Source organism: Delphinapterus leucas, chromosome 7 (genome assembly GCF_059928025.1).
Source record: "Delphinapterus leucas isolate spDelLeu-1000000601 "Yukka" chromosome 7, BTC_Dleu_Yukka2, whole genome shotgun sequence".
NCBI lineage: Eukaryota > Metazoa > Chordata > Mammalia > Artiodactyla > Monodontidae > Delphinapterus > Delphinapterus leucas.
In genome coordinates, this window is record NC_143135.1 from 22655001 (window position 1) to 22677822 (window position 22822).

At 47.8% G+C, this 22822-nt stretch overlaps 1 protein-coding gene across 1 annotated transcript in view; it reads right to left on the minus strand.

Annotated features, from left to right (window-relative positions):
* The window catches only part of LDLRAD3 (low density lipoprotein receptor class A domain containing 3), a 256866-nt gene that overhangs the window by 160815 nt on the left and 73229 nt on the right, over positions 1-22822 (minus strand). Inside the window, exon 2 of the mRNA XM_022583626.3 lies at positions 18465-18611. Coding sequence (XP_022439334.1) covers positions 18465-18611 — 147 coding nt within the window. The remainder of the gene's footprint in view (positions 1-18464; positions 18612-22822) is intronic.

The following is a 22822-nucleotide window of genomic DNA, read 5'->3' on the forward strand; positions in this document are numbered from 1 at the left end:
TACGCACGGAAGCACCGCCAAGGCAAAGCAAAGCACTAACCCTCAGCACGCCACCATCACGTCGCTGCGTGCTCTCTCTTCTGTGCTGCTCTGGAGGCCAGCACACTAGCTGGGATGCTTCTTACCTGCCTGGGCTTCTCAGGAGGGGTGCTCTGCAGGCCAACACACTAGCTGGGATGCTTCTTACCTGCCTGGGCTTCTCAGGAGGGATGCTCTGCAGGCCAACACACTAGCTGGGATGCTTCTTACCTGCCTGGGCTTCTCAGGAGGGATGCTCTGCAGGCCAACACACTAGCTGGGATGCTTCTTACCTGCCTGGGCTTCTCAGGAGGGATGCTCTGCAGGCCAACACACTAGCTGGGATGCTTCTTACCTGCCTGGGCTTCTCAGGAGGGATGCTCTGCAGGCCAACACACTAGCTGGGATGCTTCTTACCTGCCTGGGCTTCTCAGGAGGGATGCTCTGCAGGCCAACACACTAGCTGGGATGCTTCTTACCTGCCTGGGCTTCTCAGGAGGGATGCTCTGCTTGGGCATCCCTTCTCCCCTGATAGGAAAAGAGGCTGACAGTGCAAGATTTGTCCTCAGGAACTTCCTCCCTTCATGAGACTGTTAGTTAAATCACAGGACAAGAACGTCTCAAAATGTCGTGGGTAAAAGTCTCACCTGGGCTGCTGGGTAAGAGGCAGATTCTTGGGCCTCAGTCTCAGGGATCCTGCTTCAGTGGGTTCTGAGTTGTCCCCAAATCTACATTAACAGTGAGTCGGGTGACGCACAAAACACACGTTAGGAAACACTGGGTAAGGGCTGTCCCTAAGACACCAGGACCTCCGGTGGGGAACAGCTTAGAGCCCCCTTCAACTGCTGTTCAAGAGAAAACTCAAGGAAAACTTAGTCACTGAGGTTTCTTTGCTCATTTTTTGTTTTTGTTTTTGGCCGTATTACGTGGAGCAGCTTCCTGCCAAGCCACGGAGATAACCCTACAACCTCTCCTTCATTCATTCCACAAATGCATTAGTCATGTTGTCCTGACAGTCTGGTGACTGAGAACAGCTGGCAGGCACTGGGGACGGTTTTACCAGGACTTTTAAAGCATGGAGCGATGGCAGGAACAACTGATACTTGTTGAATGGCAGGTACTGTTCTAAGAGCTTTACAGAGAGCCGTCTTATCTTCAGAACCCCATGAAATGGAACTACTTCTATCCCATTTCACAGACGCGGCACCTGAGAGGTTAAGTGGTACGGAGAGGTTAAGTAACTTGCTCAGGGTCGCATAGCCAGGAAGTGGTAGAGCTTGATGTGACCCACTCATCGGGCTCTTGACCACTAGGCACACAGCTCACGTCCTTCCCTTGGCTTACAAGGTCCCGCGTGATTGCCGCCTACCACCTGCTTCTCTAAGCACCCCTGAAAATCGGCCCTCCCCCCGACCAGCACAGGCATTAGCACAGGCAGACCTGAATACCCAGCGCCCTGTCTCTCACCTGTTAGGCTTACCCTTTCCCTGCAAGTTCCTCCACCTCTTACTGGGTTAACTCACCCTTCACCTCCCAGTCTCAGCTTAGATGGCGGCTTCCCTCAGAACACTCTGTGGATGCCCCAGGTGAGACTGGGGGTCCCTCCTGCGGGATCCCAGCTCCCAGGACGTACCCCTTTCCCAGCGTGGGTCACATCCCGTTCCCTGCTTCTTCGCCTCAGCTGTCTTCGTTTGGCCTCTCCCAGGACAGGGATGTCCTTGTTCACCATCCCCCTCCCCCTCCCTGCCCGTGCCAGCAAGTGCCGAGTGCACAGTAGGTGCTCTATGAATGTCTGTGAATTAGTGAATCACAAACACAGCTTCTCAGGGGCCAAGGTACCACCAGCTCTCCGGGGGCAGGGAACACGACTGATGGGAGCTTCTGTCCTGCTGGGCCTGCGGCCTCACTCAGGCCAAAGCTGCGCCTGCCACGGGCTGCCCTCCACCACCGACCGGGCACAGCGAGCATGCTGAGACCTCCCCATCCCTGCGAGGCCTGGGATGCCGCCAACAGGCGCCTTCCGCTCCGGGACATCTGTGGTCCTGGTGGAACCATTCATGGCCTGCACTGCAGTTGAGATTCTTCCTGCCCTTCTTCTCCTCCCCTTCTTCCTCCTTCCTTTCGTCTCTCCTTCCACAAGTACCCAACCTCCATGTCCGCCCTCCCTGCCTTCCCCTGCCCCCACCCCCAGGAAATCTCAGGGACGCCTCATCCCGTCCCGGCGTCTGCATCTTGGCGGACCTGGATAATGCAGTGGCAGAGCCTGGGTCCCAACTGCTACTCCAGGCCTGTCCCCAAAGTCAGGGCGGCCGTCCAGGTTCTTCCTCAAGTCACCACTAGAACCAGCACGCCAGCACACTGTGAAAAAAAGGCTAAATGGGGAAGCGGAGCAAAAGTGGGTGCCTCACCTCCATTCCCATCTCAGAAGGTGCTCCTGAGTGATGGCACAGATGGGGAAGGGGGCATCCGAGCACCTGCACTGTCACTGCTGCACCCTGGAAACACACCCCGACTGTGGGCGGCACGTGACTTCTCTCCCTCGCCCCTTCCCAGCATCAGACTGGCTGGTGTCCTCAATTCCAGAGAACCGGGAACAACCCCAGTTTGGCTTTTAATGTCAGACAGCGAGTGGCAGAGACATGCCATGTTCTGCCTCAGGACCAACTGCTCCCTGCCATCAGACAGAGCTTCCCACCGGGCTGCCCAGGCACCGAGAGCAGGGGGACTGTCTGATTGAACATCAAGGAGAGGGCTGTGCCCAGGAGCTCAACAGAAAAAGGCCTGAAGACACGTGGAGAGTCACGGTGATGGGCCTGAGCAGACCTGGGAACAAATCCACAGCCACGGGCTGGCTCCCCTCTTGTTGGCCGAAAGGTACAAAATGGCCAAGAGAAAAAAATACATCACGCTGGGTGACCGCCATAAAGTCACCGTGCAAGCGGGCTGCCCACCCTGCTCTTTGGGATACGTGATGCTCTCAATGCACCACAAAGGCCTCGCCACCAGAATCGCCCGCTCCTCCAACAGTGCCCGATCCCTCCCTAAAGCGCTTTCTCTTCGCTCAGGAGTTCAGTAAAGATCTCCGGCTCTACCGCTAGGTCCCAAAAGAACTGGAGAGGCAAACAAACCTTGCCCCCGACAAGAGACAGCAGGAACCAAGGTGGTCTTGGGCCCACGCCCCTTTAAATCGCATTGAAAATCGGAGACACCGATTACCTGCCACCACGCCCCCATCCCCCCAAAATGAAGGGCACGATGATAGAAAAAAACAACCCAGGTACGTGCAGACTACGCCTTTCCAAAGGAGTCAGACTGTACCCTAATTTGGAATTAACCTGAAGCTTTTCCATGCTGTGGGAAAGGAACAACTGCCTGTAAGCCATTTTAGTTCCCTCTCTTCCAATCACTCAGTGTGGAAAACACGACAGCCTTTAGAGCCCAAAGACATTCCTTACATTTTATGGGATTCCTCTTGCAGGGATCTTAACAAAGGACACGGTAGTAACCATGTCAAAAGCCACGAGTTCCTGAAGTGCTTTTTTAAGAGGGGTATACAGTTACCTTTTGACCTCAAAGATTCTCTTCCGCCCTCTTCTCCTCCCACTCTAAACCGTAGTGTTACTAGTAAACAAACCACTCCGGTCAGGTGTTTGAATTATATGAACGCACCACATCCTCCTCTTTTAATGATCACTTTCTCAACTGTCTCTGAATTTTTGAAAAAGCCATTAGGCAATTGCAAAGCAGCTTTATCGCAGACGAAAGTGCAAGTCTGCATAAAAAAACAAAAATAAAAAGACTGCCCAGTCACAGCCTCACTTGGATCAGCAAGATTTGTCTGGATGTGCCAGGAAAAAAAATGTTTTTGATGTTCTGTGATTTTGCAGCCATTTAAATATTATTAGCAATTATGGAGCCTGTTACCACTGACGACAGCTTGCAGCTCCAGCCAAGTCCTGGCAACGAGAGCACCACCAGAATATCGGGGCCCAGGCAACCTGGCCACATGCGTTGCAGTGACACAGGAACATGAACCCTCCCAGCTCAGGGCGCTTCACTGAGATTCTCCCCTTTCTGCAGGCGGAGAAAAGACAGCACACAGCGCTGGTAGTAACAGAGTTCTCTGGAAGTGGCGGGGAGGACTGGCGAGACAGAGTGAGGCTGATGTTTGTGCAAAAGAGTTGATTTGAAAGAAGACGTCAGGATGACTGCATGCCACTAACTTCTCAGCTGGTGACTGTATTGGTATTTAAATTGGTGGTTTCCAAGAAAGCAGTGGCAGGTCCCAAACAGCAGCTGCCATCACCTGGGAGGGACCGAGGAAGCCAGATGGGGCTTGGTGGGGCCTCCGGCAGATGCCATTCGAGTTGCCCTGTCACCACCAGAATAGGATTGGAACGACACTGGCAGGAATGTGAGAGGGGGAGCCGTAACTAAAAAAGCAAAACTTTCTAAGAACTGGGAGCTTTGGTGACTTCAGAAAACGAAAAAGTTCCTCTCCCCTCTAGGAAGATACTAAATTGGACACACTCCTCCCAGTTTTTCTCTAGGCTCCAGGATGCCTTGCCTCAATGGACCTGACTCAACATCCCCCAAACAGAGAGTCTGGGGTCTCCTGTCCGAGCTCCAAGGGAAGGGGAACCGGGACCTCTGGTAGAGAGCCTGAGTCCTCTTGCCTTCTGGTGGAGACGATGGGGACGTGAGATGGCACGGGGCTCCACCACCCTAGGCTGCTGCACAGCACATCCCTCAAAACAGGGCGTCGCGGGGTCCCCGGGTTCTGTCTTCTGAAAACGGTCCAGGGAAGGGGACTTGATCACTCTAACTAGTGTGCTGCCGTCCTGAATATTCCCAGTATTTCTGAAACAGAACGGTCCACCTTCCTTAGTTTAGAGAACCTGTTGGAAAGTAGAATCTAGCGAGCATCTTCCAGCACATCTTTGATGACCGTGGGAGCCCGAGGGAGCCTGGATCAAAAATTCTCTGGCAACCCTGGAGACTCTCCCTTTCAGGGAATACGCATCGCTGGGGAAGGGAGAAGATGGGAAAGCGTATTTTATTAAGTGCCTGCTATGCGCCAGACAGCACTCGAACATCTGACTCTCATACCCCCCTTTCCAGGCCTGCTCCCATTTCGCAGACGAAGAAACTAAGGCTCCCGCAGGGAAGTGAATAGCCAGTGGCAGAGCTGAGCTCTAAAGACTCCACGCTGCCAATAAGAGTACAGCTACTGTTTACTGAGCACGTGCTTGGTGCCAGCAGCAGTTTGAAGAGTTTTCAAGGTTTTAGTTTATTTAATCCTCATAAAAATTCCCCGGGATTTAAGGAAACTGAGGCTAAGTACCTTGCCCAGGGCCCACAGTTCACATGTGACAGAGCTAGGATTCAACCCAGGCCCTGTGGCCCCAGAGCCAACCCCTCCCGCTCCGCACGCTGCCTCCTGTCCCGAAGCGCAGCGAGCACCCCAAGGAAAACAGACACACGTGGTATGTCTATCTGTTTGGAAATGTCAGGACCTTTGGCTGAAACGCCCTATGCTGACAATCAGAGAAAATGAATTCAATTTCACTGACTCTAAGACACCACCAATTGTAAGGGATGCCACTAATTTACATACAACTGAGAAAGAAAAAAACTCTCCGATTAAACTAGGACACACGTTTTCTTAGCCCATCGATTGTAAGAGGCATCTCACTTTCAGAGACCTGAAAATGTAAAAAGATGTGTGTCTTAGAATTAAAGAGACACTGAAGGCCTTCGAATGAGCAAGATGGTGAAACGCAGGATAGACTCAGGGTGGAGACAAGGTTCTCTGAGTGCAGAGTATCCGAACACTAAATCTAGTTTTCCAAGCAAACCTGATAATCCCAATGTTACGTGCAAGCTTCCGATTTAGAAACGAATTCATGTTTTCCATGTCTTTGTGCAGGACAAAAAAGCTGTCTACAGCCCAATCTGGCTGGGAGCCCTCCCAGCTTCCTCCCAGGTGCACTGGAAGGCAGAGAGCTACAGGTATCAATTTAGTTGCAGCACATCCCACCCCTGTGGCTTTTAAAGGCACAGGACTTTCACAGGCTGCCATACACACTAACTAGCGTTCAGAGTACTTTCTTTTTCTATCATGGAAGCAGCCAAGTCAAGGCGCCAGGTCACAGAAGGAAGACTACTTTTATAACTGACTTTAAAAGAATATATTTATTTATTTTCTCATATAAAGCACTCTCCCCAGGCTTTCAACTAGTCCTGTTCTATTGACACACCTGGTCTTGTTCCATGACCACCAGCTATAAAGGCAGGAGTGGAACAATAACAACAAATTACCCCAAGTGGATGCGGTGAGAACTCATCCAGTACAGGGACATCCAAGGGAGCTGACTGTGCAGGCCTGGTCCTGGGTGGCGCTGGCCACTGCACACTCTACTTTGTCAATAATGCACCCAGGGCTTCCCTGGTGGCACAGTGGTTAAGGATCCGCCTGTCAATGCAGGGGACACGGGTTCGAGCCCGGGTCCGGGAAGATCCCACATGCCGCGAAGCAACTAAGCCCGTGCGCCACAACTACTGAGCCTGCACTCTAGAGCCCGCAAGCCACAACTACTGAGCCCATGTGCCACAACTACTGAAGCCCACTCGCCTAGAGCCCATGCTCTGCAACAAGAGAAGCCACCGCAATGAGAAGCCCGTGCACCACAACAAAGAGTAGCCTCCACTCACCACAACTAGAGAAAGCCCACGTGCAGCAAAAGATCCAACTCAGCCATAAGTAAATAAATAAATAAATTTATATTAAAAAAAAATTAATGCGCCCGGTGTGGCAGGTTATTAATGTCCTGGAACTTGAGAATGGAACCTTATTTAGAAATAGTGCATATATATAATCAAGTTAAGATGAGGTCATGCTGGATGAAGATGGACCCTAAGCCAACGATGGGTATCCTTTTAAGAAGAGGGAAATTTGGACACAGAGACACATACATAGGGTAGACTCCAGGTGATGACGGAGGCAGAGACTGGACTGTTGATTCTACAAGTCAAAGATGTCAAGGAATGCCGGCGATGAAGCACGGAAGGACTGTACCCTAGAGCCTTCAGAGAGAGCACGGCCCTGTGGATACCTTGATTCTGGATGTCCAGCTTCCAGACCCGGGAGAGAATATATTTCAGTTCTTTTAAGCCATCGGTTTGCAGTATTTTGTTAGAGCAGCCCCAGGCAACTGATATACCCAGAGAGCTTCGGAGCACTTCGTATTTCTCCACCTAGTGTAAAATTGCTGGCATCTTCAAATAGCGGCCAGGGTCCTTTTACAAAAGCGAGCATATGGTCACATTCGTGTTAAGGTCAGGCATAGCCTGACAAGCCAGAAATTGTCCCTACGTAGCTGTCAGGAGACTACCTGGGAATTTATACGGCGATCCCAACATCTGGACTGCACCATTGGCACAGGGCACAAAGCGCACATCTGGGAGCGGGGAGAGGACCTGGAAGGCTGTGACTTCTATGAGTCCTAGACCTTGGAGGCTGCAGGGGGCAGTGCAGGTTTCAGGCCAACAGAGTGAAGGCAGAGACTTCAGAAGACTGTTGAAGCGACGCAGCAAAATGCTGTCATCAAAATCCATTTAGGTGCTTAATTGTGTGGGACTAGGGCAGAGCTGGGAACACTCTGGTGGGTGGGGGACAAGTGCAGGGCTGTGAAGACACAGGTTCCCAGCTGAACGCAGGAGAGCTACTTCCAAACGCCCCTCCCTGTGACCCAAAGGGCCTGCCCGGCTCACCCCAGGCCCTCAAGTATTTGTTTCCTTCCCTCATACAGCGGCTTCTGTGTGTCTGGCTGTCTCCCTGGAGCTCTAAGCTAAAGAGAATTTCATAAGAGCTCATGACTGTGTGTTCAAGACTCTCTGGAGTGAAAAGAAGATATTGACCCAGCAAAGGAAGGGGTTTCTAAGGCTTAGGCTTTCAAAGAGAGAGCCGGAAGAGAGGGGGTGTGCAAGGGATGGCCTGGACGTCTAGCATTGCAGGACCAGGAATGCCACTGCAGGCTTGGGTTTGAGGATAATGTCACCGGCACTTTTGAGGGAACAGTATCAGTTAGCACTTACTGAATGCTTAACCCAGGCCAGGCACCCCAGCTCCGAGCCTCACATACATTAGCTGATTTAAGACTGAGAGCAATGCCCTGCGGTCAGCAGAGGTGATCTACACCCTATTTCTAACTTGCATCACCACCTGGACATACCGCCTATTAAATGTTTTAACTATCGCCCCCTGAAGTAGGTACTGTTATGATCCCCATTTTACAGATGAGGAAATTGGTGTAGAGGTAGGTAAGTTGGTGCCCAGAGCCTCAGAGGTCATAAATGGAGGCTGGCCCCCAAAGCCCCTGTTTTAAACCACAGGATTTATGGTCTCACATTTGAGATGAAAGAAACTAAGTGAAGTGGGGGCCATGCCTGGAATTATCTGAGATGTTTAAAAACAACTACACAAAGAAAATGACTAAGTTAGAAAAGAACAACATTAACACACACAGGTCTTGGATTCCTTCCGCACCACAAGTGCTGGGAAGGAATGTGAACTTTCATTCCGGAGCATTTAATGGACAGAGTGTTAAACCACAGTGATATTCTCTAGACCCCCGTTCTCTGAAGCTCGGCGTCTTCAGAAGGCTTTTGAAATTCAGCATTTACCAATGGCTTGCCAGGCTCCACCCACCTCTCCCAGCGGGGAGGTTGATAAAAGAAAGCCCACACCTACTGGGCTGGGCCAGCCCACAAAAGCCCAAATCCATTGAATTATCCCTTGGAAGTATGGGTATTAGATGCCTCGGGCTGCCGTAACAAAGTACCACAAACTGAGTGGCTCTAAGCAACAGAAATTTATTCTCTCGTATTTCTGGAGGCCAGAAGACTGCAATCATAATGTCAGTAGGGCTGGTTCCTTCTCAGGGCTGAAGAAGGATCTGTTCCTGGCCTCTCTCCTTGGCTTGTAAATGGCCATCCTCTCTCTCTGTCTTCCCATCGTCTTCCCCCTGGATGGATCTCGGTGTCCAAATTCCCCCTTCCTATAAGGGCATATTGGATATGGTTCACTCTAGTGACCTCATTTTAACCTGATTACTTTTATAAAGGCCTTATCTCCAAATAAGGTCACACTTTATTGTTTTTTCATGCTATCTTAATTTTTAACGTTTTTAATTGTATAGTTGATATACAGTATTATAAAAGTTACAGGTGTACAATACAATGATTCACAATTTTTAAAGGTTATACTCCATTTATAGTTATTAGAAAATATTCGCTACATTCCCCGTGTTGTACAATATATTCTTATAGCTTATTTTATACCTAATAGCTTGTACCTCTTAATCCCCTACTCTTACACTGCCCCTCCCCCCTACCCACAGTAATCTCTAGTTTGTTCTCCATATCTCTGAGTCTGCTTCTTTTTTGTTACATTCACTAGTTTGTTGTATTTTTTAGATTCCTCATATAAGTGATATCATACAGTATTTGCCTTTCTCTGTCTGACTTATTTCACTTAGCATAATGCCTTCCAAGTCCGTCCATGTTGCTGCAAATGGCAAAATTTCATTCCTTTTTATGGCAAGGTCACATTCTGAGGTACTGGGGTTAGGACTTCAACATACGAATTTGGGGGCTGGGGACACAATTCAACCCATAATGATAGCGTTGTGCCAGTTTTGCTTCTTACACAGCGGAAGGGGAGGATTAGATCCCACTGTAGTTGCATCCCCCAGCTCATTGACAGGCTGCTTTCCCAGGTCACAGCATGTCAGCTCTCACACCCCGTTCTCTGAGAAAAGACAGAGCAGCCTAAGAGAGAAAGAAGCAAGCTGTACCCACCCCATGGAAACTGCCTGATTTCCTGGGGCATTTTGCATGTGAGCCAAGCAGTAGGTGCCTTGGTGAAATCGCTGAATTACTGCTAAAGTTTGGTGAGAAGAATAACGCAGAATCCAGTTATTTCCCCTCATCTCTGCTTGCCCTGAAACACCAGGTTTAAAAGAAAACATTATATGTGGCGCCACCTAGAGGCCTATGATGAAGACCATAAAAAGGAAAGGAAGAGTTTCTGACTGGGCTTTCCTCCCCTTACATTCCTTGGTGATCATTATTTCAAACTTGCCCTCTCAGCCCAATCTCCTGGATTTCTGCCATCACACTGGTGCAATTAAAAGCCGTGCTCAAGAAATGGCTGGGAACATTAAAAGCAAATAAAATTCAAATTCCATTTTTTCACCTATTTTTCTATGTCTCTGGATTTGGAGATTCATTAAAATTTTATCATTTGACAAGATTCTTGAATTTATCCCCATCCCCATCCCCGCCAACACACACACACACACACACACACACACACACACACACACATAAAGGGCCTGGGACTTTAAAAGTCTGTACATGCCTCAAAAATAGCGATCAAGGGCTTCCCTGGTGGCGCAGTGGTTGAGAGTCTGCCTGCGATGCAGGGGACGCGGGTTCGTGCCCCAGTCCGGGAAGATCCCACATGCCGCGGAGCGGCTGGGCCCGTGAGCCATGGCTGCTGGGCCTGCGCGTCCGGAGCCTGTGCTCCACAGCGGGAGAGGCCACAACAGTGAGAGGCCCGCGTACCACAAAAACAAAACAAAAACAAAAACAAATAGCGATCAATATAATTTTTCAAAGAAGAAAACGAACCACCTTGTAACATGGATCTCCACCCTCCAAGATCCCTCCCCCATTTGGTTAGACCACAGAGAGATGGCAGCTGCACTCCAACACAAAGCTGGCAGGAGATCTTAAGGCTCTTGATTCCAGGTCACACGTATGTTCTAGAAATTTGGATTGCTGCTTTATTATTACAGCAAGGGGCAGTAATAAAGTACAGTCTCTTCTTTCAGAGATTCACAGGACTAACAGCCACTCTGGAAATCGTTTCCAGGTGTACCTCGTGTTATTGCATTTCACTTGGTCACACTTTGCAGATACTGAGATTTTTACAAATCGAAGGCTTGTGGCAACCCTGTGTCAAGCCATTTTTCCAACAGCATTTGTTCACTTTGTGTCTCTGTGTCACATGTTGGTAATTATTCCAATATTTCAAATGTTTTCACTATTATTATATTTGTTATGGTGATATGTGATCACTGATCTTTGATGTTACTATTGTCATTGTTTTGGGGCTCCACGAACCATACCCATATAAGATGGCAAACTTAATTGATAAATGTTGTGTGTGTTCTGACTGTTCCATCAACCAACTGGCCATTCCCCCCAGCTCTCTCCCTCTCCTCAGGCTTCCCTATTCCCGGAGACACAATATTAAAATTAGGCCAAATAATAACCCTATAATGACCTCTAAGTGTTCAACTGAAAGGAAGAGTCACACGTCTCTCACTTTAAATAAAACACTAGAAATGATGGTTATGCTTAGGGAGGAAGGCATGTTGAAAGTCAAGACAGGCCAAAAGCTAGGCCTCTAGTGCTGAACAAGTAGCCAAGCTGTAGATGCAAATGAAAAGTTCTTGAAGGAAATTAAAAGTGCTGCTCCAGTGAACACACAAATGATAAGAAAGCAAAACAGCCTTATTGCTGATAGGAAGAAAGTCTGAGTAGTCTGGATAGAAGATCAAACCAGCCACAACATTCCCTTAAGCCAAAGCCCGATCCAGAGCGAGGCCCTAACTCTTCAATTCTGTGAAGGCTGAGAGAGGTGAGGAAGCTGCAGAGGAATGTTTGAAGCTAGCAGTGGTTGGTTCATGAGGTTTAAGGAAAGAACATAACATAAAAGTGCAGGGTGAAGCAGCAAGTGCTGATGTAGAAGCTGTAGCAAGTTATCCAGAGGCTCTAGCTCAGATAATTAATAAAGGTGACGATAAATTTCCAATGTAGACAAAACAGCAATATATGGGGAGAAGACGCCATTTAGGACTTTCATAGCTGGAGAGGAGAAGTCAATGCCTGGCTTCAAAACTTCAAAGGACGGGCTGACTCTCTTGTTAGGAGGCTAAAAGAGCTGGTGATTTTAAGTTCAGGCCAATGCTCATTTACCATTACAAATTCTAAGGCCCTTAAGAATGATGCTATATCTACACTGCCTGTGCTCTATATGGAACAACAAAGCCAGGATGACAGCACATCTGTTGGCAACATGGTTTACTGAATATTTTAAACCCCCTCTTGAGGCCTACTGCTCAGAAGTAAAGATTCCTTTCAAAATATTACTGCTCTCTGACAATGCACGTGGTCACCCAAGAGCTCTGATGGAGATGTACAGTGAGATTCATGCTGTTTTCATGACTGCTAACACCTCATCCATTCTGCAGCCCATGGATCAAGGAGTAATTTTGACTTTCAAGTCTTATTTATTAAGAAATACATTTCATAAGGCTATAGCTGCCAAAGGTAGTGATTCCTCTGATGGATCTGGGCAAAGTAAATTGAAAAACTTCTGGAAGGACTCACCATTCTAGATGCTATTAAGAACATTCGTGATTCATGGGAAGAGGTCAAAATATCAACATTCACAGGAGTTTGGAAGAAGTTGATTCCAACCCTCACAGAAGACTTTGAGGGGTTCAAGACTTCAGTGGAGGAAGTAACTGCAGATGTGGTGGAAACAAGAGACCTAGAACTAGAAGTGGAGCCTGAAGATATGACTGAATTGCTGCAATCTCATGATAAAACTGTAATAGATGAGGAGAGTTACTTCTTATGGACAAGCAAAGAAAGTGGTTTCTCGAGATGGAATCTTCTCCTGGTTAAGATGCTGTGAAGACTGTTGAAATGATGACAAAGGATTTAGAACGTTACATAAACTTAGTTGATAAGAAGCAGCAGCAGGTTTGAGAGGACTGACTCCACTTTTAAAAGAAGTTCTGTGGCTAAAATGCTATCAAATACAGCATTGCCGCCACAGAGAAATCATTCATGAAAGAGTCAATCAATGCAGCAAACTTCACTTTTAAGTAACATTTTAAGAAATTCCCACAGCCATGCCACCCTTCGGCAACTACCACCGTGATCAGTCAGCAGCCATCAATACCGAGGCCAGACCCTCCACCAGGAAAAAGATGGCAATTCGCTGAAGGCTCAGATGATGGTTAGCATTTTTAAGCAAGAAAGTATTTTTTAATTAACATATGTACATTATTTTTTAGACATAATTCTATTGCATACTTAATGGACTACAGTATAGTGTAAACACAACTTTCACATGCACTGGGAAACCAAAAAATTTGTGTGACTCGCGTTATTGCGGTGGTCTAGAAGTGAAACCACGGTATCTCCAAGGTATGCCTGTACACAGAAAAACATTTTCGACGTTTCTTAATTTTTAAAAAAATCAGATCAGTAGTGATAACATACAGTACGATTCTGTTCAGCAGAATTACAGAGATCCATGTACAAAAAGACTGAATGAACCCACCGGTGGTCTCTGATGGAGGAAGGTTATGAGGACTTACACGCTGGGACAGCTGACAGGGTCTGCATCATCTCTCTGTGGCTCAGTTTCCTCATCTGGAGATAATAACAGTCCCTTTCTCATGAGGCTCGTGACAATCCGTGAGTTACTATAATGTAAAGTGCCTGGGACAGTGCAGCCCAGGGGAAGCTCAAGTAACGGCATGTCATTGCTCTTGCCATAATCAGGGCTTCCATGGAACTTGTATGCTTTTCTAAAACATATCCTTATTCCTTTATTATAACAAAAAGTTATTTGGCTAAAACGATCACTTAAGGGCATTCCACTAACCAAGAACAGAAATACACTCAGACTATCCCCAAAGGAGCCCCTACTCTCAAAACTCTAAGGTGGAAAATCTAGTGACTCCACCCAATTGGAAATTTATTCTAGTCCATTAATAGATATTTCACAAGGTCGGAAACACAACTAGTCCATAGGGGGTTGGGAAAAACATTCAACCTCTTTAGATAACTTAAAATATGAAAATTAAAATATGTAACTGTTTTCAACTATTAAACGAACCAGAAAACCGATTTTTTTAAAAAGGTATTTCCCAATGCTGCCAAGACTAAAACAAAGCCAGACGTCTCACATGTTGCCAGTGAGCAAAAGCTGATGCAAACCATTGGCAGAACAAGTGGGCAAGAGGCAGAAAAGGCTCCTGTCCTTCAACCTGGTCATTGCATTTCTGAGAATCGAGCTGAAGACCATTTCTCAAAACAGGGGGAAAGTCATATCTACCCTCATTTCACAACCGTAAGCACTATTTCTAACAGTGAAAAACTGGAAACAACATAAATACCAAATAATAAGTAAATAAACTATATTTATTCACCAAGTGAATGGGCCACTTAAGCGTTAAAAGTGATAGGGAAATATGGGGGAAAACATAGAAAAATGTTAATATGTTGAAATGTTACCTGGGAAAAAAATTAAAATATAAAATCGTATACCTATGGTGATTACAACTGAGAAAAGCCTGAATGTAAACTTGTAAGATGCTCACAGTGGGGCTGGTAGCGTACAGACTCTATGTGGGATTCTGTTTTTCTCCTTCCCTGTTCCCCCGATTTTTACAATATAACATTTTATTACCTTTATAATAAAAAAGTTTCTTCCTGTCTCACGAAAATCTTTCCTCTGCCGTGGGTACAGAATAGCTGCTCTCTGCCTCGTATCCCTCCAAGACACACTTCTCCAGGCCCTTCTCTCACCCTTCGGAAAGGGCAAGACTTCTCCTTGGTTAAGTGTATTCTTTTCTAAATGCCAAAGCTATGTCGTAGGGCTTTTGAGGCAATCGCCTCTACCAAGTGAGAACATCAGCCGCCTTCTCTCTCCTTCCTGTAAGTACCAAGTTGTTCCAAAGAATCAGTGAAAGAGCTCTGTAACTTCTGAACGAGACACAGAAGGAGGCGGCACAAATTCTAAATGGACAACTCTCAGGGAGCCCTCGAAAGGATGGACCAGATGGTACCTACCCTGGAGACCTCAGCCCAGCCCAGCCTGGCTCTGGCTGAAACCATCCTGCATTTCTACCCTCCAGGCATGCATAAGTTCCTTAATCGACCCTAAACATTGTTTTTATTTGTTTGTTTTGTTCAACTCTCTCATTTTATTTATTTACTTAAAAAAACATTTTTTTATTTTTTAACATCTTTATTGGAGTATAATTTTTTTACAATGGTGTGTTAGTTTCTGCTTTATAACAAAGTGAGCCAGCTATATATACATATATCCCCATATCTCCTCCCTCTTGCGTCTCCCTCCCACCCTCCCTATCCCACCCCTCTAGGTGGTCACAAAGCACCGAGCTGATCTCCCGGTGCTATGCGGCTGCTTCCCACTAGCTATCTATTTTACATTTGGTAGTGTATATATGTCCATGCCACTCTCTCACTTCGTCCCAGCTTACCCTTCCCCCTCCCCATGTCCTCAAGTCCATTCTCTATGTCTGTGTCTTTACTCCTGTCCTGCCCCTAGGTTCTTCAGAACCTTTTTTTTTTTTTTTTTTTTAGATTCCATATATATGTGTTAGCATATGGTATTTGTTTTTCTCTTTCTGATTTACTTCACTCTGTATGATAGACTCTAGGTCCATCCACCTCACTACAAATAACTCAATTTCATTTCTCTTTATGGCTGAGTAATATTCCATTGTATACATGTGCCACATCTTTATCCATTCATCTGTCGATGGACACTTAGGTTGCTTCCCTGTCCTGGCTATTGTAAATAGAGCTGCAATGAACATTGTGGTACATGACTCTTTTTGAATTATGGTTTTCTCAGGGTATATGCCCAGGAGTGGGATTGCTGTCGACCCTAAACGTTTTGATCAGCAGAAGCAAAAAAGCAAAAGAGACCTAAACACCCGACAAGAGGGGAATAATTAGGTTACAGTGCATCTACTTGATGGAACAGTAGGTAACCTCACAAAACAACAATTATCGTTGTTACCTATATGGTAATGTGGCAAAGGGCCTCTAAATTGAAGTAGAAAAAGCAGGTTACTGAATCACGCGTCCCCATGACAATGAATGTACTTTGTGTGGACTGACCAATCACAGTTACCATTTACAAGTCACTGACTATACCCAGGCGTTGTGCTGTGCGCCTAACATGCATTGAAACGCCACAACAATGTCACTTAGAAGGCTGATTATTCTCATTTTGGAGAGGAGGGAATTGAGGCAGCAGAAGGTTAAGGAATTCATTCTCATTTAATCCTTCCAATGGCTAAGTTTTAGACCATTCTGGTAACTTTTCTAAGATCACACAGCGCTGGGGGAGAGGGATGGAAAGGGAGGGCTGGGATTTGGACACAGTCCTTCTCCAGGGCTCAACCCGCAGGTCCTAGACTGGGAAGGGAATATGTAAGAAATCTGAAATGCAAGGAAACTTTGTCTTAGAAAAAGGACTTCTTTTCCTTCCCTCTGTTGTCTAAACTTTCTAGTGTTCTTCTGTTTTTAGAATTTAAAGACCAAAGGGGAAAAGAAGGGCAACAGAGGAAAGGTTTTTCGAATGTGTGCGTTTATGTGTATGGTTTTTCAAATTATGTTTTGATCAAAAGACTAAATAAATGCCAATCAAGTCTCTACTACACTTGGGGGTGACGGGTCGGTAATGAGGAGAAAAAAATTAACGGAGAATAGCCAAGGCGAGCCTGTTCCAGACCAAACCAAACGGCACCAGGCAGCTGCCCACACTACCTTTTCTTTTCTTTTCTTTTTTTTAAAATTTCTCTTTCCACCAACTCTTCCCGTTTACGCATGAATTCTGAAATCATGGAACTGGACTGGCACAGGACACAGCTTGTCACGGAGAACTTTAATAATCACACAGTCGAAACTGACAAAGCTGGGGATATAACTTAGGTCTCAACTTCCGATCCTGTATTCTGTCACAAACGTGTCCCGTTCTGAACATTCCCAGCTCAGCTAAAGACAATCTGCATTTACTGGAGTTCCAATACACACCATATTCCAAAAATGATCATTCCACACATTCAGAGTGTTTAATAATGCTCAGAACTGGACAGATTATAGGGTTCACGCATACTCTCTCATTTGAAACTCAAATTACAAACATTCAATTTCTAGCAATTTTGAAGCCAGGCTAGAAACAGAAAAGGCTGCAATAGACATAATACTCTTTTTTAATTCTGCAAAAATAAAAATGCATTATGTATAATAGTCGATTCAGAAGAAATCACAAGCAACAAAGAAAATGAACTATTTCCCACAAAAAACATACCCTCAACCCAACCCCTCCCAAAATTTCTCTGAAGAGCGGGGGCAGGCAGCAGGGATACTGGACAGATTTCAGAGGGGCCAGTCTCAGAGGGAGTACATCACGAGGAAGAGGGGGCCTGGCTCCAGAGGGGGCCCCAAACCCAGAGCTCCTTCCTGCGCAACAACAAGCTGAGCCTCAAATCCCGGTAACAGCTATGTGAAAAGTTCAAATTATCATCTTCTCCTCATTTCCTCAGCTGGCTCCCAAAAAGATGGCAGATTCAGAGCCAGAACACATAGTTCTCCTGTGCGAGAGGCCCTGTGGCCTGGTGCCCAAAGCCCAGGAAACAGCCAAGAACCATCGTCCAGCTGTGTGGTCCCCAGGCACCGGACGACCCTGGGCCCAGGACTCCTGGTGTACTTCCTGCCGGCCAGCGTGCCGTGGCCCAGCTCCCTCTGCAGCACCAAACTTTGGCAAAGAAGAGAAACACACCTCTACGGGGCAGGGAGGATGATCGTTCCACTTCCTGGAGGCCCCTCAACTCACATCTCTGGTGCCTCCTTTCTCGCAGATTACCACTGACTCACATCTCACGCGGATTTTGGGTACAAAACGGGAAAGAGGCTGAAGAAGGAGGGGGTGGAGAGGATCAAAAAGAATCCCGGTCCTAGTGTTGCCCATTTGAAGATGATGTCCAGGTGTTGGCAAAGAAAAGGGCATTTGGAAGCAGATTACTACAAAGTCAGTAACAACTCCATGCTAGATACTTGACGTGATGCTAAAGCTTATTTCATCCTCAAGAATACTGCACAATGTAGAAGATGTGCAAGATGGTTACCAGCCTGGACCTTGGGGTCAGGCAGCCCTGGGTTCAAATCCAGGTCTGCTGCTTGCTGGTTAGAAGATACTGAAGCTACATAACCTCTGGGAGTCTCAGCATCCTCGTGTGTAAAGTGAAGGCAGTGAGAGTCTCCCAGGGGGAGGGTGAGTAGAGCCTGGTGGACAGGTCCTCTGCTCCCCCAAAGCTGTGGCTCCCACCCCACCAAGACCCCTGTTTCTGCACAGACCATGCTGCTCTGAGACAGAACTACAGGTGGAGAGGGCAGGACAGCCCTGCCCCCAGAGGCCCTGGCCCCGCCGTGGGCAGCACGCAGAGTGTACAGGGCTGAGTCAGACCCAGAACTCCTCGCTGATGCCCCAGGACTGCCGCCACCCTCCTCCTGCCCCAGCAAAGGGCCAGGCCACTCACGGCACTCCTTCTCGTCACTCTTGTCGAAGCAGTCGGGCAGCCCATCGCACTGCCAGGCGCCGGGGATGCACCGCCCATTGCCGCACATAAAATTGCCTGGAATGTTGCACTCGTTGGTGAAGTTGTTCCCGGGGAGCAGCTGGCTCTCTGTGGGAGACAGGGGACAGGGAGGTCAGACGGCTCCACCAAGGCAGCAAGAACCCGGGACCGCACAACTCTTCTTCGACACGGATTGTGTATGTGAGACTTCTGGTGGGTGACATTGCCTCTCTGGGACTCAGTTTTCTCATCTGTGAAAGGGACCCATAATCTGCTCCACCCCCAGGGATTCTGCGAGGACTAAATGGAGAGCCCCAGGTAAAGCCCTTCGCTGGTGCTGAGCACACAACAGGGGTTCACGGACTTTTCTTCTTTCTCTGTCAAAAAGCCTGGTAGTAAAACCCAAACGTTCTTTTCTGGCCATGAGCAATGGCTAAAAAGGAAGGTGCCAAGACAGAGGGAGCGCAGGACTCCCAGTACCCAGTAGCAGGAACTGCAGACTCCGTCCAGACCTCAGACTCTGTGGCCCTATGATCACAGAATCCTTGTACTTGGGCCAAGTCAGCGGGAATACGGGGACATCATTTCACTTTAGGAAATAGGAATCACCCACATAAACCAACCTGCCTGGGGTCACACGGGGAGCAAAGGCCACACCAGAACTTCAACACAGGTCTTTTAACCCTAAGAGAGTCCCAAGGTCCCTGGATTGCTTGCCAAGTGTTCCTGGAGATTTAGCACCGAGCCCCAAGGTTTAGATTCGACTCCACTGAACACAGGCACAGAATGCCAAGGCCCTCACCCAAAAGTGCGAACTCTTAGGCTGGAAAGCAAACAGGGAAGGCCAAGGAGAGCTAAATTCATCCACCAGTGGACCCTGGGCGCAGACTGTCAAGGGAGCCAGAACTGGATCAATCTGATCCGTCTGAGCTACTGTGATCAATGGCTGGGAGATCAGGAGCCATCAGGAAATAAAAGTCTTAGAGGAAAAGGAGAAATAAAAGACCGGTCCCTCCAGGGCTCCCTCCTGAGTTTTCAATAAGCATTTATTGAACATTTATGACCAGACACTTCTGCTAAGTGTTAAAGATGCAGAGATGAAAGCTAGGGCTCTTCCCTCCGGGCTGGAAAGGTACAAGGGTATACTAACAATTTTAGTGCCCTGTACTAAGAGGGATGTCCAGACCTGCCTGGGGGCAGCAGGAGGGAGGGCAGGGCCCACGATGCTCTTCCACAAGCTTTGCCAAGAGAAGCATCTCATGCCAGACCCCTGACATCACACCTTCTTTCATGCCACTATCCTTTACATGTGCTGTAATTTTTACCTGGAATGCCCTTCAACTCATAGGGTATCCTGGAAATCCCGACACACCCATTAGTGTACAACTTCTGTGTTACTCTGCCTCTGAAGTCTTCCCCAAGGAGAAATGGGCAGTCACCCTGTTGTGTGCCTAGGGTTCTACTGGGGTTACACTAAAAACATTTTACAGCTGGAACAAGTGGGCAAAAAATTGGAAAAAGAGCCAGAGGCAAGCGGTACCACATCAGCCCAGGTGCCATGGCTATTCCTTACAGACCATCTGCCCCACTGCACTGAATTTATACTGTACATGAACACCCTACTGAAAATGAGCTTGTGTAATTCACTGAAGAATTCTAGAAGAGCAGCTACAGTGAGGGGCTTCATCCTGCCCTAAAAACCTGCACTGGATTCCTCAAATTCTTCCTTGTCCCCTCCTCACTCAATCACCCCCTACGATGGCCAATCACCAAGTCCCGCATGCTAGTCTCCGTTGCTACAGCCATGACTGCAGCCCAGATCACCACCATCTCTTACCAGGATCACTGCCGCAAGCGACCCCAGCCTCCCCTCAAGTCTATCTCAGAGGGACCTTTCTAAAGAGCAGATCAATCATGACACTTCTTGGCTTTAAAAAGCCACTGAATGGCTCCCCAATGCTCTTAAGATAAAGTCAGAATTCAAGGCACTAAAGAAAGTTCACAGGAAAGAGGTGGCATTCGCAGTGGACGCTGATTGACAAAGAGATGAAACGTAAGGACCCGTCACATCTACAGAAAGACGGCAAAGACCAGAGCAGGCAGGCTCAGCGCAGGCCACGATGGGTATGGAGCTCTGACAGTTAGGGATTGCGAAAAGACTGTGCCCCAATTTCCCCAATGCTACACCACGGTCAGATATCACTAACCACAGTGGACTCTGTGCACTGAGCCCACTGTCGATATCAGAATCCCTCTCAAGACTCGACTTGAGGAAGCCACCACCAACCCTGAGATGGTCGTGAAGCCAATTCCCCACCTCCGGGCAGAGTTGCAAGATGCCAGAGTGGGTCTCGTAGGAGAGGAGTCTAGAAGGACAGCATGGAGCTGGATCTCAGCCAGACACACAATACATAACACTGAAAACCTACACGTTCCAGCTGTTTCCTAACAACTGCTCTGGGCTCCCCCCGGCCAGCAGGGAACTCTTCAGGGCTCCAGAACATAACTGCCATTCTAATGTGTTTGGAAGTCACTTACACTTGTTTGTGCAGAACTAGCTCCTCGAAAGCAAGCCCCCTGGAAGAGTCGCCGAAACTGTGAAACCTTGTTCTGATAAACAGATTTCTGGGGCAAGAAAACTGTCCAGACGAGATCCCAAAGTGCTTGCTCTGGGAGTCAAGAGGCTGGCGGCACGGGGATTTGATAAATGAGAGGGTGCGATGCCGAGACTAAACACCACGTGGGTTGGACACAGGTGGTCCTGCAGCCACGGGGCTCCCAGTGCCCTACCGGCAGGACCTCGGATCCCCAGGGCCGGGTGAATGATAACTCGGAGGGGCAGTCTGTGCACTTCGCAGCAACTCTGTCACCCACACAGGGGGCGCAGGGCCTTGTGCTTTAGGGAAGTGACAGTATCAGCAGACTCGAGAGTATGAGGAGAAACCAAGGAAAACAGAGGTTAAATCATGTTGACTCTGTCTTCAAAGATCTTCCTCAAACCCATCCAAGGTGCCTCGCTAAACTGACACCATCCAATCCAAGCCACTGAGACCTCGTGCCCTCTTTAAACCAATGGCTCTTAACGGGGGACAATTTTGGCCCCCAGAGGACATATGGCAGTGTCTGGAGACATTTTCGGTTGTGGCCTCTTCTGAGTAGAGGCCAGGAATGCACACCTGCGATGCACGGGGCAGACCCTCACAACAAAGAACCACCCAGCCCGAAAAGTCAAGAGTGCTGACTTGAGAAATCCTGGCTTAAACCAACCTTCCCCCTTTCACTTCTCACTCCCACCAGTTTCTTCTCCTCATAGCAGAAGGAGATTTTAAATGCTGCTGATGGCTCATCGGTGCCCCTATAATAAATCTAAAACTGTTGCCATGGTTTACAAAGCCAGGCATGATCAGGCCCCGCCTACCTCTACAATCTCATTCCAACCATTTCTTCCAACACCAATGTCCGCCCTGCAGTGGTCCTCTGCACACACTGTTCACTCACCCCAATTCTTCCATGCACATTCCACCTGCTGTTATGGGCTGAATTGTGTCCCCCCAGAATTCATATGTTGAGGTCCTAACCCCTGTACCTCAGCATGTGACTATATTGGGAGCTAGGGCTTTTAAAGTGTTGATTAAGTTAAAATGAGGCCATTAGCATGGGCCCTAATCCAATCTGATTGGTGTCCTTATAAAAAGAGATTAGGACACACACACACACAGGGAAGATCACGTAAAAACTCAAGGAGATGGCAGCAATCTACAAGCCAAGGAGACAGGCCTCAAAAGAAACCAACCCTGCACACTTTGACCTCAGGCTTCTAGCCTCCAGAACCATGAGAAAATAAATGTCTATTGTTGAAGCCACTCACTCTGTGGTACCTTGTCACGGCAGCTCCAGCAGACTGGTACATCTGGCTAATCTCATTTGTCCTCTGACCTCAGCTTTACATCACTGACTCTGAGATTCCTTCACTGATTCCTTCACCCAATCTAAAGCTGATCCCTGTTTTCTGCTCTGGTCGTGTCCTGTGTTTTCCTTCACCCCAACTGTGCTCACCAATGAACCTGTACTCTCTCCCCACCAGAATGCACGACCCCAAAGGCCGATGGGCATTGCTTCGTTTTGCTCTCCATCCTGGGCATCCTGCACTCAGTAGGTTCTCAGTAAATATCTGTGGTCATTCTCAGAAGAAAACCAAGTGTTCAGTTACTGATTTATCCCCCATCCCTCACACACTTCCTTGGAAAGTTCCATCTACCCCCTGCGGCATCCCCTGGAAGGTGAGTGGGATCTTACATATATAGTTAAAAATAAGGGAC